This window comes from Thermobia domestica, chromosome 8 (assembly GCF_964235325.1).
Source record: "Thermobia domestica chromosome 8, izTheDome1.hap1.1, whole genome shotgun sequence".
Classification (NCBI taxonomy): domain Eukaryota; kingdom Metazoa; phylum Arthropoda; class Insecta; order Zygentoma; family Lepismatidae; genus Thermobia; species Thermobia domestica.
The window spans coordinates 113622417-113641484 of record NC_137461.1 but is presented as its reverse complement, the minus strand read 5'-3'; the positions used below and the strand labels follow the sequence as shown (position 1 = coordinate 113641484).

Genomic DNA, 19068 nt, shown 5'->3' with positions numbered 1-19068 from the left:
TTATCATTACACACAGTAACTCTCAATTTAGCCATACCCACAATAATATGTGACAGATTGTATCCTTCTATAATGAGTGGCTGCACACCAAAGAAAACTTTTTATTTTAAGAAGACTAATCTGCCTGAATTTCCCTCGAACGATATTTGTTTACGCGACACAACAACTGGTAAAACGCTACTAATCGTATAATTAATGATAGATGCTATACAGTTCATCTTAATATATAACAATGTACTTACCTTTCCATCCTTGGTCCTTTTTTCTAGTTTATGTTCAACTCGTTGAGAGTCTTGTTCGCAACAGTTTCTTACCTCTTGTAGGCTAGAATTCCTAGGTTTTCATTCCTAATGGAAGTGGTCAATCACCCAAAATGACACTGACAAAGTCCGCATTTCTTCGTGTAGTTGATTCAACCCAAAACAGCTAAGCTTCCAACTGAGCTGCTAATGTTTGCTGTCAAAGTACTTACTTTCGAAAGCCAATATTTTCTCATCGTGGCGATGGCAAACAAGTAAATGAACGTAGCGGACAATGTCTCGAAGTAGCATGATTCTGAGGGGCCAATAAGTTCAATTTCATTGAGAAAGCACCTGATCTAATCAAAAGCAAACTTAAAAGCATCGTGTGTGAGACTGTGACGAAGCAAGGAGTAAAGATACTAGAGGTTGCTAAAACTGCTGATTACAAAGTTCTTACGCCTACAAGAACTTCCTTGTAGAAAGTAACAATAAGAGATTACCGAACTCAATCTTGACATTACTCAAAAGCTGACAATGGATGACATCCATGCGAATGGACGACGTTGATGAACTCCCAAGTTAGAAGGCTGCTTGGCTCTCAATTGATGATTTCCAACATGAATAACGATTGTCGGTCCTTGGTTTACACCAAACTCCCGTAACACTGAACTGTTTTTGTGTCCTGTAAAGAAAATGAGCCCAAATAAGTCCCGGATGGAACTAGTTTCACAGAAAACTTTGTTACGTTTTTAGCACTTCCATTCCGAGTAGTAACACTGTAATAAGTGTTGTGAAACTACTTTGATCCGGGAATAATTTTGGCTCATTTTCTTTACAGGGCAGCCAAAAACTGTTAATGAGGAATGTTAACTAGGAATTCCAGTCTGCAAGAGGTAAGAAACGGCTGCGAACATGACTCCCGCGCGACTTAAAACATCAATATAAACGCAAAAGAAGAGGACCAAGAGTACAAAGTTAAGCATATTGCTACCAACCTTCTTTGCTTTTTCAGTTAAAGGTCGTTTTCTTCATGGAACTGAACACAGAATAATAATAGAAAAGCTTCGTCGTTTATGAAATATTCATTGGAAACTATATTTTCAAACAATCCATATCAGTCAGTCTAAGGAAATGATATTTATAAGAAAGGTTGTCGCAACTGCCCAACATTTTTGAAAGCAAAGAAAAGGGATTTCGCATCAAAGAGAAAAGAGAGGAAATAAAAATTACCAAATGAATAACAATTTTAGTATTAAATCGGAAAGTTGTAATACAGGCATCGCTTAAGCTTGTCATTATCCAAGATTTTGTCAGTACATCATGCGATCATGCGCAGATAGCTTACATACAGAGAAGACGGCTGATAAAAATAACTAGGCTATCTACGTAACTATCGCTCTACAAGAGTTAGGACGCGGGTGGAAAGGAAATAACTTCCATCATTATGGACAAACTTCTTGTAGTTAGTTTTCTTTGTTTTATCAAAAGACAAAAGCACTAATCAAAAGTTCCTATTAATAATTGTAATTAAGGTTGTCTTCTCAAGTTCGAGATTAAAAAGTAGAACACACTAACCTAGCAAACAAAGGAACAAAAAAGTTACTGTAATATTGTACTATATAGAAAAATGCGTACTAAAGGAAAATAATAAATCGTACACAAAACCTTAGAAGTCGGGTATAAGGAAGAAAGGAACAAAAACTGAGTTGAACACACAAACAACGAAGAACTTTTCAGATGAAGCATGATAATAACAAGAAATGAAATGAAACGAAATTATCTATTTTCTTAATACAGTCACACTGTTAAGGATACAAAACACGTACGTAAGTATAGTACTATGCGTAGGGTTTCATTTCAGAAGATAAGACCAGAAATAAAGCCTTTATCCCTTTAAAACTATACTACCGTTGAAAGACATGATGCATTTGAAAGAAGTCATGAATACGCGCCCCTTTTATCCCAGTTCATACAATCGCATTCTTATCCAATTGCTCTACAGTTGATACTATTTCTGGTCATAACATTCAGTAAATTTGATCTCTTCACTTTTTCATTATCTTTATCTAACTTTGTTTTCTGAGGGCACGAAATGAAACTAACTATAGTACAGAAACTCCACGATTCAATTTAGTGAATTTTTAGCAACCATAGTTACCATCTAGAATGAAGATATCTGAAAATGAAAACGTTCCACTTACATCCTTTAGCCTACGGGAGAGATGATTAAGACAAGTGAATGACAGAAGAATTCGTAGAATGAGAATGTGGGAGGAAACTGGAGTACCCGAGAAAACCCACGGACACGATGTAGTAGACCACACACTTATTTGGCCGGGTATCGAATCAGGTACGCCACGCACCAGAGGTAAGGGCTCTACTACTTAGCCACCGTGCCATAACAACAATAACAAGCAAACAATGAAGTTGGGAATGAATATTTCCAGTTTAAAAAATGTTGTTAAATATTCCACTAGATAGAAAAACAGTACAATTTTTTACTTACACGCTTTAGCCCTAGCACGATAAAATTCATGTCTAAAGAAGAGATTAATAGAATCTGTGCGCTTGTGTGTATTTTTTTTCCTTTTTACTTTTTTCTTAATTGAGATCATGACTAGAAAAATTAGATATTAAGCAACTACATTTATCTGTAACATAAATAATTATCAAACATGTCAGTCGTTAAAGACTTTTACATTTTGCAACGCTCAACGACCTCTTTCTAGTTTTGTTTCTCTCTAGCGACTTCCCTTTCATGGATACCGTACGTGTCGTCTTGACCAATACGCCATGAAGAAGAAGAAAGCAATAGTTATATGAACTTATTCTTTCAGCTATACACTTTCTATAGATTTGTTCCTCCAAGCAATGTACCAATATGAACGACCATTGAAGATTCCATTAAGTCCTTGTAACATTAAGATAAATGTGATTACACTCTGAAATTAATTTTTTTTTTTTTTTTTTAAGCAAGACTATACAGCATGCATAAAAAAGATGGACCCAAATTCAGAGCTTTATATCCTTACAATTACGAATCGATCGCGACTGATATGCATATCACTTAAAAAGGTACGTTGAAGCCGTGGTGGCTCAGTGGTAGAGCGTTCACCTATGGTGTGTGAGAATCCTGGTTCTATTCCGGCTTGCGCCAATTGGTTGACAAACACCGCGTGCATGAGTTCTTCCGTTCCCTCCCACTTACCTCATTCCACTATTTCATTGATTCCAATCATTATCATATCCTTTAGCCTACACGGCATATCCGTGGGGATTTCATTTTAACAGGATACGTCACATAATTTCTACTGACATATGCTAGATGTCTCTCCGAATTCGACAATAGCCGCGTAACCGAATGCATCAATTGCCGTTAATTTTCACTAAATTGGAACCTAAACAGTTTTGTTGAGAGAAAAGAATGATTTCTTGTGTAAAATGGTGATCCACAACAGAAAGCTTTCTTTATTTCTGTAACTGCCAGGACTGACTCCTTAATTGGTGCAGCGCGCATTTAAACGGCCTTTGGAGGTCAAAACTGAGACGACATCTATTAATATTTGTATTTTCCGTCTACTTGTAGCCAGGACTACAAGCTTATTACAATACCCAACATCAATTCTCTCCGAGGAATATGTATTCCTCGTAGACCTCTTGATAAAGAAATTACATCTGTAATTTTTCTTTGATGTTACACTATGTACTTTCGAATTTGTTCCGTTTTTCCAAAGAGCGCACCTTATTGCCTCGGAGCTTTTACTGCTGCCACTACATTAGCACTCCTGTTATCCCTTTGTCGCATTCTTTGTTCACTTTTTTTTTTTTTTTTTTTTTTTAATGTTTGACCATTTTTGCTTTTGATTTTGCTAGCTTGTTCTCTCTTTATGTGGTTCATCTACTAAACAATAGGAACTATGAGAGTCCTCTTTGATTGTGTTTCATTCCTCCTGTTACTTTTTTTTTTTTTTTTTTTTTTTCATAATCTCCTCCAAATAGATCTCTTCATGCTGTCATCTTCTGTGTTGCCTTTCACGTCGCCTTCCATTATTTCAACTGCTTCATCGCTCTCGTTTCTTGCAAGAACGTTTGCTCCTTTATCATGATTCTTGCCACACTCGGATCTTGAATTATTCTTCGGTTTAAGTGAACCTGAACTTTTCTTTTGGTTTCGTTGTTTCTTTGGTTAATTTAGTCACTGGAAACCAGAGTAAAGTAATTAATAACAGTTTAGTAAGCCTCCACCATCCCTAGTTCTGCTCTGTAACTAAGTTGTTTCTTCATTCATGGATGACAAATCAAAATCTGCCGTTAATAACAGACTCTCTGTAATACTAGAGGCGTTACCTGTCTGCATCATAAGAACCTTGTTCGAAGTAACAGTGACCTTTTCCTGAGCATTCAGGAAACTAACCATTTATTGTACTATAGGTCCACGGTAATTCCTTAAACTGAAAATGCAACTTGTCCACTGATACTATAGTGGAACAAGTGTAGGTTATTTAACATCAAACGGTGGCATTGCTTTTCGATGGCTGAACACATTTGTATTATTTCGTGCCTTGGTTTGAAGCAGCTTTTACATCTATTGCGTACGTAGCGTACTTGATTCCTGCTGTTCAAACTCAGATTTGTTGATGTGTCATTCCTAAATTGTATAGTTTGGTTAGGTTTAGGATGTTCACTCATTTTGTGGTTGCTTAATTTGATCCTGTACAGACAGAATTCGCTCATCCCTTTTTTGCAGCTCCTTTATGAATCATCAGAGTGTTTCTCTTGCATAGATTCATTACTTCATATTGGTGCATTTTGTTGTGATAGCTTTGTTCTGTTATCCTATTTTTAAGTTCGATTAAAACTAAACCTCCAATTGTCTTTAGATATTTGTAAAAGCACCGAGCTAAGATACTTAATGTCACAAATATGAAACAGCAGAACATGAATGTGAAAGTAACAACAGTCAATAGTATGTAAACTTTGAACGGTTCACAAACCACTATTACTGGCTCCACATAGTACCTACGATAGGTAAATGGTCCACAACAAGCATTGGCAGTAGAGTACTCAGTAATGATTTTCATTCTACGTGCTCAAATGAAAGACTAATTCAGAAACTACGTAACAAAAATAAATATACTTCTTAGTACATACTCTAAAAAAGTATATTATACAAAATTTATATTTCAAGCACTTTCACAATCTGAAGAAGAAAGCAAAGCAACTTTCCAATTGTCATTATGGGAAACGTCTTTACGATCGAGCACTGTAAGAAAAACCTCATAGCTCTACTTACGACAGATCTTTTATGCGTTCTATATCTGAAGAATGAATCAATAGATGCAGTTTACTTTCTTTTGTTGTAATGCTACAATAGAAAATATGAACAAAACATATAATATAGAAAAATTCGTTTTCCGTTGGCCTACCTTGTCACTGTCTCAAAGACGGAAATATTTCTTTTTCTTTTGTAAAGAAAAAAAGCTGTAACTTAAAAGAAAGTAGAACAAATCTACTTAATAGTAAGCAAATATAGGCTCTACTCAGATGATAAAAAGTAAGTTTGCAATATACGTAGAACTTACGCCTGCCGACTACGGCAGGCTTCTAGAACACTGGTTCACATCCATTGAATTGTAATAACGAAAGTAATCAACTTGGCTACTAACCCGCTATCGCTCGCGCGGCATTACTGTGTCGATTGAGCATTGAGCTTTGATAAAGAAAGAAACCAACCTGTCTACTAAGCCATCTTCACCTATATGTACAGACCAGCATTCTAGAACCTTCCCGTCGACTACTAAGTGAAAACCCACAGTTCATCGCCACAGCAATAAACGTTCGTCAGTATATACACTATTCCTGGTCGCTACAAGTATATAAAGCAGAAATGGTTTGTTTTCAGCCTGATAAAAATTCCATCTATTACATAAATTTCTTTGAAACAAGTCATTATATCTAAAATAAACCATTTCCTTAGAATCATATTTTATTTTTTTCTAATTTGATCATTTACCTCACTCTAAAAGTAATAATAAAAAATGATTTAATGTTATTATTATATCTGTATTTCGTAACTATATGATGATTTTAGGAGCATTTTGGGCACACCAATACTGCCCTAACTTACAACTCAAAAGTCTAATTCTAAGATATTGAGTTTCTGAAAGCACATCTTAATAAAACTGAAATATTCAGTCATATCAGATTTTCACCACGATTGGTGTTTAGGTCTTTAGACATATTCGTATCCAATCAGTCTACCTCTTACTTAGTTATTAACCTACTATATCATGAACATGTATCACGAAAAATCAGAACTCATACAGTCATGGTAATTACTCAATGAAACTGGATAAGAAGTTAAGTCTTGGTCTAGTGGCTAGGACATGCGCCTCTGGTGTACGTAGTCCGGGATTCGATTCCCGGAGCCTCGAAATTTGAACGGATTATGGTGGTCCGAATTCCACCTTAAACTGAAGACTATCTCATATAACGTCAGTGCCGAGAGGAACGCTAAATTTCAATTCAACCGAACTAATGAATGCACCTAATATTTATGTTGGATTAATAAGAGCACATTCTGATGTCTTAACTGGGCTTCATAGCTACTATTAAGAGCATGCTAATACAGAGAAAATTTCCAAAAACAAGTAAGAAAAAAACAACAAAAGCAAAGTGAAAGTTGATGACTGTTTCAGGATTAGAGAAATTCGAACTCGTCAGATCTCAATTACCGTATGTCGATAAACCCGAAAAGAGCAATCGAAAGAAGTTACGTGCGAAATTTCCGTTAATACTGATAATATTCGAGTTTTTCTTCTTTTACTTTTTGAATTTTTGTATTCAAACAGTAAAGTTAGTTAGGATGTGTACACGGCGCTATGTTTTTCTTGGTTTAAGAACACTTTTGGTTTCTAACCGATTTAATTGACCTGTCAAAATTCACTCTAATTAATCATCCCCTAGTATGGGTTCAATATTGCTATTCTCCTAGTGGAGATAACCAATTTGAAGGGAACGATTCCGAAATTTTCTATTTTCGCGGATTTTTAGGCTTTGCGTGTGTATTCACACTGAATGCAATTCAGTGTACAATAAAATAAGAACTATTAACAGGTCAAATCAAACTCTACGGCCTTTGTTTCAAAACTTGGCCTATGCTGTATCATAGAGCTGAAATGTGTGTGTCATACTTGTCAGTATTTCACACACCTTCACGATCAGTACAAATAATGCGAAAAAGGGCATTCTTCAATTCCGTATTCCATAGTCATTTAGAAAAGCTTCAATTTCATATAAATAATTGGAATAGACATTTTGCAATGTAGCTACTAATAAAAAAAAAAAAAAATGCGTCATCTGACACTAATGTGCATTGGATGAAAACTGGTTTTGTTATTAACACAGCAGTTAAAACAAGAGTTTTATAGCTATATAGAGCTTTAACACGTGCAGTTTAACAATACTCAACATAAGAGATTGCTTGGTTTGATTAGTTTAGCGTTGAGCTCTCTCGTGGATAAGAGCTTAACGAACGTGCCGTTTGCGTGGGAGACCTGGATTCAATTTACGGGAGTTCAGGTCCACGTCTCACATAGCCTCGATCCTGGAAAGGACGCTGAATTCAAGTCAGTGTTTTTTTCAGCATCAAGGTTATATGAGAGGTGGACCTACAGCTTAACGTGGAATCCGAACCAGAGGGATCCCTTAACAGATAATTTGAAAAATCTATTGAGCGTAATAAGCATTTCGTACCTTAATTTTCTTTTTAAATAAATTTTCAATTTAACATATCACTACTATGCTCTTCAGGCCAAAGTAAACAGATAATTAATGAAGTTTTGGATTTGACTGATTTGAATTTGGTGCCCGTTTAGCAGGCTATATGAGGGGTAACTAACGTGGGATTAGGAATCGAACCCAGCTCTCGAACGCAAAAAGTGCGTATACTATCTACGTAGTCATGCGGGAAAACTCGATTAATGAAAGTAAATGATCACGAAATAATTGATGGAATGAGAATGCGGGATGAAACGGAAAAACTTCAAAAAACCCAAGACTACAATGTTGTCCACCACATATACCCATAGCCTGGGATTGAACAAGGAGCCAGTCACCAGAGTGAAGGAATCAGTGACATTTCTTCTGTTGACCTTAATCCCGAAGGAGACAATCCTCGGCACTTCTTTTGCATCTGCAAAGGTAAAAGGTACTTACCAGACAAAGCTTATACAATTTAATAGTACTTTTGACTGGGACTGACGCAGTTCATACAGAACAAGAACATTAGTTGCTGTTTGTGATGGTCATTTATACTGTAGTCATTCGTTTGCTGAATTACTCATCCCATGTTTTATTCTTATATGAAAGAACATGAAAGGTAAAAGAACGGAATTTTGTAAGAGGAACTCATCAGCAGTAATATTACCATAAATAACAATAATATGGATTATAGTGAACCGATACTAGATTTTCTTATACTGAAAAATAATTACTTGCACTATTAAATATTTTTAAAAAAAATGCAATGTACAAGTATTTTCCTATTATACGATCGATCCTATCTCAGGACGGATCTTTTGTGATTTCATATAGTATTGTATAGCTATGGCAGATAACAAGTATCTTGTCTGTAAATTATCCTAACTTTCCCCCGGCAATATATTACATATAATGTGCAAGGTTATTTTTTATCCGTCCCTGCAGACATAGGAAACTATGCAACTAATAATTACAGTAGGTACACATATACTTTCTTGTTTTTTGCATTTCTATTATTCTCGAATATTATCACGAAAACAAACCTATTAAAACGATCACAAATATCAGCTGGCACTGACTTTAGTTTTCCATTTAATAATACGAAATGATAAACCTATATAAAAAAAACCTATTAAAACACCTGCATTGAATATATCGGAAGACTTTTAACAAAAAGCTATGACAAACCTCCTGACTCACGTATTCACCACGGGCCCACTCTCTCGTTGTCAGCTATCCTCATCAGATCCTTTTCGCAACTACATATTTCTGAAAAAAATCATTGTCAGGATGTTGCAAATGCTATAAGTCCTCTTCTTTTCGTTTAGAAACATTAATTGCTCAACATTACTTTCATTTTATTTATTCACCACTCCCACTCATCTGCTACGCTTACCATGTGTGCACGTGAAGTGCATAAAACATTACCACTACTAGAGTCATGTGGTCGTCCAAGAAGCGAGCCCTTTGTTCGCGTTAATGTTGCAATTTCATTTCGTGGAAAAAATAAACAAATAAACAGCGAAAATCCGCGTTTTTTGTTTTAATAAAACAGAATATAAAAATTTTGTTATATTTTTTGTCACGGATTTTTTTCCTCCTTACTGTGTTTAATACCTATTCGATCTGCATAGAACATTTTGAATCAATAGCTTTATTATTATTATTATTATTATTCAATCAAGAATTCTACACGCGTTATAAATCGCCGTGGATTTATAGAGTATACATTAATCTTTACTGTCAGTGAATTTATAATTATAATCTACATATATTTTATATGTATGTAATTCACTAGCGTAGCAGTAAATGATTCCTCCTTCAATCTAATAAGGTGCAATAGATCACAAATAGATCTAGCATTGAACACAGACAAAGGATGAACCTTTTGAATCTTGAATCTTTTGATTCTATTGCGACACCTATCTACACAGCATATTTGCTTATACCTTATTATGCAATCATGCTACATAAATGCCAATCATATTGATGCATTCCTTACCATTACGTACACTCAGCTTCGGAGAAATAGGAGAGAGCAGTTGTGAGATAGTTCCGCCGCCCTGTTTTTAAGAAACAAAATAGGTTTCTTCTCTAGAGAAGTACACTAATAGCCTGTAATATTTAACTCCAAATGTAAAAATTTCTCGTGGAATCATGTGATTATGAAATCTGTGCCTTATTGGTTGAATTGCTTGTGGTATAAAGAGGTGTATGTACGGATATAGTATATCAGTACAATGTATTTGTAAAAGTATTAGATTCCGATACATTGAAATTCGTTGTTGTTTTGTCTATCATATGCGTCGTATAGGCTATTCTTCCTTATTAATGAAGGCAGTCGTTTTCAGAGTATGCTATAGTACCAAAATGGTGAAACACTTTTGTTAGAGAGAGGAGTAAAGAAGCGGATCAAATTCGGTATCAAATTTTCAATTAAAGGCTCATAAAAATATTCTTTTTTTAAAGCAGAATTTCTAATAAATGTATTTCATGTGCTGTCAATCATACGGTACCCCTGATATGGAAATAGAATGTCAGTTTTAAGGTTATTGCAAACACAACCTGTACATGTTGAAATAAATTTACGAAATTTTAACGTGAGATTTGATCTAAAATGAACCGTAATTAAGTCTGTAATAATAATAATAAATACTTTGCTTACTAGAGCGTTCGATACTAAGTAAGAAAAAAGCGCATAATATATATTAGCTGTATGTATTGTATATTAACTGTTCCTGTTATTTCATATAGATTCAGTGCGTGTTTTACGTGCCAGCGTTGTTTGCGGATGCGTAGAGCATTAGGCCTACGTGACATCAACCCTCACAATACAGGGTGGCCCAAAAGTAGGTATACACCCGTGCATTGGTCAAGTATAACATTCTAGTTTATGTGTTTATTTGCTTCGGCTCTTCTGAAATAAAAACACATTACGAACAAATAATAAAGAAACTAAGTCTACCTGATGAATAACAATAAGAAATGATAGCCCATAAAAAGCAATTAGTTGATCAGTACGGGACTGTATACCTACTTTTTTTTTGCATCCTGTATAGGTCGTTCCCCACCACACATTCTCGCCTCCAAGAGCTGGATTACAGGACTACGCCATCAGTCACGGCTTGGTAGATTTATGATACTATTGTAAATCAATTCGGGATACAAGACCTATGGTATCTTGAATATGAGTTACCGTTCCATTTTATGATTAAATATTACTTCTGTGTCGATAATTTTTATTTACCAGTCATGATATTCTCAATAAAATATATCAAGTTTTCTTAGAGTGTACTTTTCAAGATTCTGATATTTGCGAACTCAAGTAGCTCTATAATGGTGCGAAATTAATTGCTATCTGATAAATCGTTGTTGCATATACCGGATAAAAGAAATTATGATAACGCAGTAAAAGTAATTCATACTCCTTACCCTTTTGTTATGTATTGAGCAGTCTGGATTTATGTTCGATCCAGCTAAAGGAAAATAATATATATATTTTTAATAGTTGAGCTGGATCCAGGGCAGGGAGGAGAAGGGCGACTTCCCCTCTTTTCGAACACTTTTTTTTTTTTTTTTTTTTTTGAGTGACCAGTTTTCACCTAGAAGACAAAATACAATACATGTTGAGAATCAAATATGTAGTAGTTTCTGAAGAAAGAATCAACTGGTAAGCTTTTTGTTACATTTATTAGTACTCTGGTCTATGTAGCTAGAATAGATTTTCCGTCTCCTTTAGCCTAACCGGTATAACCGTGGGACGTAAAACTCAAAAATTTCATTTCATTTCATTTTAGAATAGATTTTAAAACTCTATTCTCAGTAGTCAATCCTCCTGTTTTATTTGTGAATATTTTAGGTCAACTTTTTAAGCAATAATTTAGGATTAAATATATTTTGAAGATTATAATCTTATTTCCTGTAAGAACGACAACTGGCATTTACAACTGTGTAGATTTTTAAAAATCAGTATTATTATAGTAAAGTAGCAGTAGTTCGAGAGTTGCGCTAGACATATTATTCACTTCAATGAAATACTGTCTTTTGCTCAGTGCTTAGTCTCTAGAGTTGCAATATTAGATTGAGTTTATCCATTTTCCTTTTGTGAGTTTGATTTGCTGTCATACAAGCGTAAAATATACGATTGCATAGAGTATATTTGAGTAGAAGGCTAACTTCCAATGTATAATAAGAACCCTAATTTGTAGTGTGTTTTATAAATCGTTATATTTTTATTATTGTCACAAGTTTATTTTTTCTTTTCTCATTTGTTAGAAAGTGTATACGCTAACTCATTAGTAGGAAAATCTTCAGGATCGGAAAAGTGTAACTCCACTTTGGTTAGTACGTCTGTGATTTTATCTTTTACGCACTTACTATGTGATTATTGGTAGCAAATTTTCAGGACTACGAACTGAATTCTCACGTATTGATATTGATATGAAGGAGAATAAAACTAGGAAAATGAATGCAAGAAGACATCCAAGATTTTTTCTTGCAAAAATCGTCTCCGAACAGTGCTTTCAGAAGTAAACGAAAACAAAATATCAAGTAAAAAGGGAAATAAACGACGTATTTAAGTTTGGTCCACTTTGCTTATTTTTCAATAACGTTGCACTGACAAACAAGTACACTAATATATTTTGCCTGATAAATATTTAACTAAAGCTAATCTGGAACAAGAATTCAAAGAATGTTTTCGATGTGGGACTATTGGACAGTATTAACGTAGCAACACTGACCAAAGCATTAAAGCGCACTAAGCATTATCTACTTGTTTAATAAAGACCATTTTACATTGCTGCAACTATTACATACGAGTTATTAATACATGTTTAGAGCTTTGGCCAGTTTCGTTTTATTAAGATTTTGGATGAAGAAAAGAACGTAATTCAGGAAATTTTTATATAAGTTATCTCAAAATCACATTCTGGAAATACGCTTTTCTGGTCCTCTAAGAGAATTACGTGGGTTGAGCGAAAACGAATGAGAGGATGTTAAAAATTATGAGGGAGAAAAGAACACGTTTAGATATTATTGATAGAGAAAGAGAAACTGATTGGAACATTGCGTAAAAAGAAATTTTATCATGAGCGACGTGCTAGAGAGAATGGTGGCAGGAAAGAGAGGAGGGGCGAAGGGGGCTATAATTAATGGACGATATAAAACAGAAAGATTATTCGTGAAGACGAAGAGGTTACCCGTGGACCGTGAAGCATGGAAGCTTCTCAGCTGCGGCAAATGACCTGCCAATAAGGGCAGAATACCTATGATGATAATGATGATAATGATATGAGATTAAGTTTGTAGAGCAGATTGCTTTAGGTGCAACTCTTCCAAAATGTAAGTGACGAGAACAAACATTATTATCAAATGTAAATTTATGTAAAACAAGGAAGTAGCTAATAGCCGAGTTTTTATTTTTAAGAATTACGTTACAACAATTTGCTATTTCTGTGGAAATAACGGTTTATAAGTCAACTGTGGAAATAATGGTTTATAAGTCGCAAATTGTTTTAAAGTGGTAGTTTTAACTATTTTAGCGTAAAGTGTAAGTTAATATGTGAAGTAGAGATCATTACCATCTCTACATGAAAGCTCTTATCGCTGTAGGCGTCACAGTAGCCGATGTGCAGAGGACATCAATCCACACGTTCTTGATGTATGGAAGTCTTGGTCTACCTCTACACGTCCTTTCATAATATATATGAAGCGGTTGTGTCTTATTAGAGAGCCGATCATATTAGCTTTTCTCTTCCCTATCAAGTACAATACACTTCGGTTTTTACCTACATCTTTTAGCACATCCTCGCTGCTCTTTCACTCTGTCTAGTTTGTTCTCTTCAATCTTCTACATAACCACATGTAAGCAGCACGCAGGAAAATCGTATTAACCATTATATCTAGGAAAGACGGTGGTATAAGACTCCAGCTTTGTCCATGTAGCATCGTTTGACCAGTGGTGTAGCTATGAATCCGTTTCATCATTATGAGGGCGTCATAAGTAGCTCCTACGTTTCAGTGCTTGGGTTGTCCGGGAAATATTTAGAACAAAAGAAATTTTTCTCACAGTTGAAGGGTTTTCTAGTCATAACATAGTATAACCTCCCTTATTTAAATTTTCGTTTCAAAATCCACCGTCTTCAATAGAGCAGTCTTTCTATGTGGGTAACCGATATCCAAATTATTTTTGTGTATCATTTTCCTAATATGATTATGTATTTATTTACTGAAATTTCCAGTACAACACAAGGTTATTTGATTCTGAAACTGCTTATAAAAATTGTCAGTAATAGTGTAGTGTAGTTATGCCTGTTGTTTTGTATGGTTGCGAAATATGGTCCCTTACTTTGAGGGAAGAACATAGAGTTAAACTATTTGAGTACAGGATGCTAAGATGAATATTCAGACTCAAGAGGAACGGGAATGGAGAATGGCAGAAACTTCATAACGAGGAACTACATAACTACATAATTTACATTGTTAGAATCATCAAATCCAGGAGGCTCAGGTGGGCAGGTCATGTAGTCAAAATAGAAGAAAGTAGAAACGCTTTGAAAGTTTTAACTGGAAATCCAATCGGAAAGCGCCCACAGATGGGAGGAGAATATTAAGATGGATCTCGCAAAAATAGGAATACAAAGTAAAAATTGGATCCATTTGGCTAAGAACAAAAGTCAATAGAGAGCTTTTGTGAACGTGGCATTGAACCTCCGGGTTCCATAACCCATGTGTTAATTAGTGTAGTTATCAGCGTCAAGTTGGGCAATAAATAAATAAATATAAAGAAAAACAAACTGACTAGAAAATACTAGAAAAAGGAAAAAGAAAGTGAATATGTATACGTATATAGCTACACAGAGGAAAATAAATACCCAGGAAACTGCGTAATTATAAAAGAATAAAAGTACTTTATAATTGGATTTAACATTTAAATTAAAGGAGATAGAGTCCTTATCCTTTATTTAACCTTCCTTTAATACTATGCCTGGGGATTTTTCCAATTATCGATCCTTTTATGGCCTATGGCCTAGAATTGTCGTCGTTAAAGGTTGATTTTTGCGTCTTGGTTGAAGATTCGTAGTGAGAGAAATACCAATGATCCTTCTTGTTTCCGTAGATTATTCCTCTTTCTTCTTTGAGTTGATAATATGGTAACGATGATTTTTTTTAAATAGAAAATAATATTGTTTCCTTAATGGTCAGTTAACAAATCTATTTTCTTTAGCGCTAATTGTATTGTCGATAATTGTTAATTGTTGCTATAGTTCTTTCTAGCAGTTTCGATCTTCGTCGACAATTTGTCAATGGTTTCTATTAACTGCTAAACTGGTAATGTGTCATCTGACCAGTATCAAATTAAATACGATAAGGTTAAAGTGTTCTTATGTAATTACTTTATTCACTTTTGCCACAGTTGAGACTCAAAAAGATAATGCGAACATCGTGTTGTGAAAAAATACTTAAGCCACTGTATAGCCCTGTCCTTTCTTCAATAATTCCATAAAATTGCTAAACTGAAGCTATTTTCAGATTTCTCTTCCCTTTGGAAGTATTCTAGTAGAATTTAGAGTTGCCGGATCTCCGGTCGCTGCCTAGAGTGCCCGAGTTCGAAATCCATTTTACAGGGCAAGGAAATAAGTCTACGGGCTTCAATATTAAATTACTTATAACTAACTATCTGTACCATCTGGCTGAGTGTCCCATGCAAATATTAGAGGAACAATTGAAAGAAACATTACTAGGCGAACAAATTGATGATTTTGTGTATATTTGCTAATGGACGCTACAGGATGTATATCTTTAATTAATTAATTAATGGGTACTCGTCTAATATATATTTTAAAAAAGTAATTGATTTTTCATTATCTGATTTTGGCGCTGTCTGATTCCTTAATAACAAGCAAAAAGAAAGAGTAGTAGAGGTACTAACAAGTAAGGGACCATATGGTTGTCGCGCAAATCAGATGCAGACATACACCATCTGATTGAGCATTAAAAGATATGGAGAACACAGAAATTTAAGGTGCTAAGGGCCATAGGGAGCGGAGCGAGGAAAGAGGAAACATTGAATGTCGGCAAAATTCAAGAAAGTCAGGAATGACGGGAAAAGTTAATTTCTTGCAAACAGGGAAAAAAGAAAGTCAACCAAAAAGAACGAAACTAAACATAACAAGGGCATCAAGGACGAAGAAAGATCATAATCAGGGTTGCCATCTGGACCGCAGTGTTGCCAGCGCTGCATAACATTGATATGGAAGGTATAGCACAGTATAGCAATTCATGCACAAGGAAAAATATTAGTAACACAAAAGACAATTGAAAAGACACTGTACACGTGCGTAAAAAGGTTTAACGATAGTCGTGAGTGAATAATGAACATGAGGGAGGACAAATATAGACATGAAAGTGAAGGGGGTGCAAGTGTTTGGGAGCATTGTTTCATTATGATGATGATGATCGGTGTTCTGCCCGAAGGCAGGTTTTGATCTGAAGGTCCCTGGGCTGGATGAACCCATGGTGGTTTGCATGGTTGGTGGTGAAGGATTTCTCCGCCTTCAGTCATTTGTTCATTACCAGTTTTCCTCTAGGCGATTCCAAAAGATGATACGCTTTGCGTTTTTCAAATGTGGTTACTCCAATGAACATCCTGGACAGTTTGAAATACCTTCCGCATATTGCTTTGAAAAAGGACTCACAGAGGAATGCTGCAGAGACGCGTGTGACCAGCTTGCTTTCATCCGCTGTGCTCACTGCGAGAAATGTTTGTGTGTTGACCACGCATTCATTCGTGATCTTCACGTCAACTGCAATTAAACTACAAATGGTGCGTACTGTTCTCTATTTTCCTCCATTTGTATTCACGCCGGTGTAATATTCACTCACGTCTACGTTAAACCTTTTTACGCACGTGTACAGAGTCTTTTCAATTGTCTTTTGTGTTACTAATATTTTTCCTTGTGCATGAATTGCTATACTGTGCTATATCTTCCATATCAATGTTATGCAGCGCTGGCAACACTGCGGTCCGGATGGCAGCCCTGATTATGATCTTTCTTCGTCCTTGATGCCCTTGTTATGTTTAGTTTTTTTCTTTTGGTTGACTTTCTTTCCCTGTTTGCACGAAATTAACTTTTCCCGTCATTCCTGACTTTCTTGAATTTTGCCGACATTCAATGTTTCCTCTTTCCTCGCTCCGCTCCCTATGGCCCTTAGCACCTTAAATTTCTGTGTTCTCCATATCTTTTCATGCTCAATCAGATGGCGTGTGTCTGCATCTGATTTGCGCGACAACCATATGGTCCCTTACTTGTAAGAAAGGCCTCAGAGAAGACTAAAATCATATAAAGAAGAATTAATCATTTTTTGGATGCAAGATGAGTACCTGTTATTTAATTATGTGTATTAAATAGCATAATTAGCAAATACACATAAAATCACATTAACCCCATGCTATTTAATTAGATACTTCATCAGAAAACGTATTAGAATCAGTATTCGCCTCCATTTTAGGAAGTAAGTCTAAAATCAAACCTGTTATTTATTCCTTTATTCTCAATTTTTGTATTTCTTAACTCGTGTAATTGAAAACATGTATACAATGATTTTTTCTCTCTTTGTAACGTCTTAATTCGCTCAGAGTGACCTTATAGTTAAAGCAGTGATTTGACAATTTAGATTCTAGTGTAAAAATGCACAGCCATGTTCTTTAATAATTTAAACACCTGCCCCTCATTTCAGATGTTCTATGCCCGGTTTTTACATGGATTTCCAGCAAACATAGACGTACGCGTAGATTCTTTATTCTTTTAAAGGGTTTCTTGGTAGATCTGATACCAAAATGTGTTTCGTATGGGTGTGAGTAAAGAGCTTTTGAAATTAAAGCTACTGTTTTCTTATCAGACACAAGTTTCCTTGATGTTGATGTAGGAAAAAAAATGCTTGTGCTCTGTAATAACCTGCAGAGTTTAACTAGGTAGTACAACGACGGAGAAGATGCACGTCACTCTTGGATTTTTTATTATTTATTTTTGTAATCGGATAGCAAGTATGCTACTAGTCTTTAGGTAACTGTCCAAAATTTACCATTAAATATTTACTGATAGATGCTATAGAATGTGTAATCTATAGGTGAATTACTTCTACAGCTTCAGTAAGTTCTAAATCGCTAAACTGAACGTATTTTCAGATTCCTCTTCCCTCTGGAAGTATTCTAATTGAATTTGGGATCGACAAATTTCCGGGCGCTGCCTGGAGTGTCCGGGTTCGAAATACATTCTACTGGCAAGGAAACCGAATCTACGGGCTTAAATGTTAAATTACTTATAACAAACTATCAATGCTATCTATGGCTTTTAATACAGGATCTTTATATAAGAAGTACGAGATTCTAAACTCTTGTCTTTTGTCTTGTGTGGTAATGCATTTTTCTTTCTGCAAGTTGTGAAGAAACTCCCCTGAAAAGATAAGGTATTTGGCGTCACGATGTCGACCGGGCAGTGCAAATTCAATCAAGAAACCACAATACATTATTTGGTTAATTGAAGCGAAATTAGTGATCACTATACAATGTAGCTTTTGTCGCGATTATAGGGGATCCCTACCAACAGATAAAAGTATTTGTAAGTGGTGAAACATTTTGAAAAAAAAGGGAGGGTCTTGAAAGGAAAGTCATCTTGAAGGCCGGGCGTATCTTGGCAGATAGATCACCAGAGGACGACCAATTGCTTGGCCTCCTCGTGGTCCTGACCTGCCCCCTTTGGATTTTTTTCCTTTGCGAACATGTAAAATCTGTTGTATGCTCCAAAACCATAAGATTTTAATCCCTTGAACAGCAGATAACAAACACGCTCGCTTCGATCCCACCAGATATGTTCGCACGAACATGACAAAAGATAGAATTTCGGTTGAACACATGCAGAGCCACCAAGCATGCACTATCAAAATCTACTAGATAATAATAAAAAAAAAAAAAAAGCAAATATCATTTCATTACATTAGTATCATAATCCATTGTTTCTCATGTGAGATGTATGATGAGTGCATGAAACTCTGGATACCTTTT

The 19068-nt window shown here is 35.3% G+C and overlaps 2 protein-coding genes across 6 annotated transcripts in view; one reads left to right on the top strand and one right to left on the bottom strand.

The window, feature by feature from the left end:
• The window catches only part of LOC145693150 (uncharacterized), an 80660-nt gene extending 70437 nt beyond the window's left edge, over positions 1-10223 (bottom strand). Inside the window, exons 1-2 of one of the 5 annotated variants that reach the window (XM_081768890.1) lie at positions 9192-9524; positions 5976-6108 (exon numbers count right to left, since the gene is read on the bottom strand). Coding sequence is in view for 1 of the 5 variants with exons in the window: in XM_081768888.1 (XP_081625014.1) it covers positions 9400-9421 (22 nt within the window). In the remaining 4 variants the exon portion in view is untranslated. Of the gene's footprint in view, positions 1-5975; positions 6109-9144; positions 9525-10005 lie in introns of those variants that run through there. The other 4 variants (XM_081768893.1, XM_081768892.1, XM_081768889.1 and 1 more) reach the window with 4 other exon arrangements.
• A 1322-nt stretch (positions 10224-11545) lies between these two features.
• The window catches only part of LOC145691813 (uncharacterized), a 108529-nt gene continuing 101006 nt past the window's right edge, over positions 11546-19068 (top strand). The window contains exon 1 of the mRNA XM_081767125.1: positions 11546-11673. The gene's annotated coding sequence lies outside the window, so the exon portion shown is untranslated. The remainder of the gene's footprint in view (positions 11674-19068) is intronic.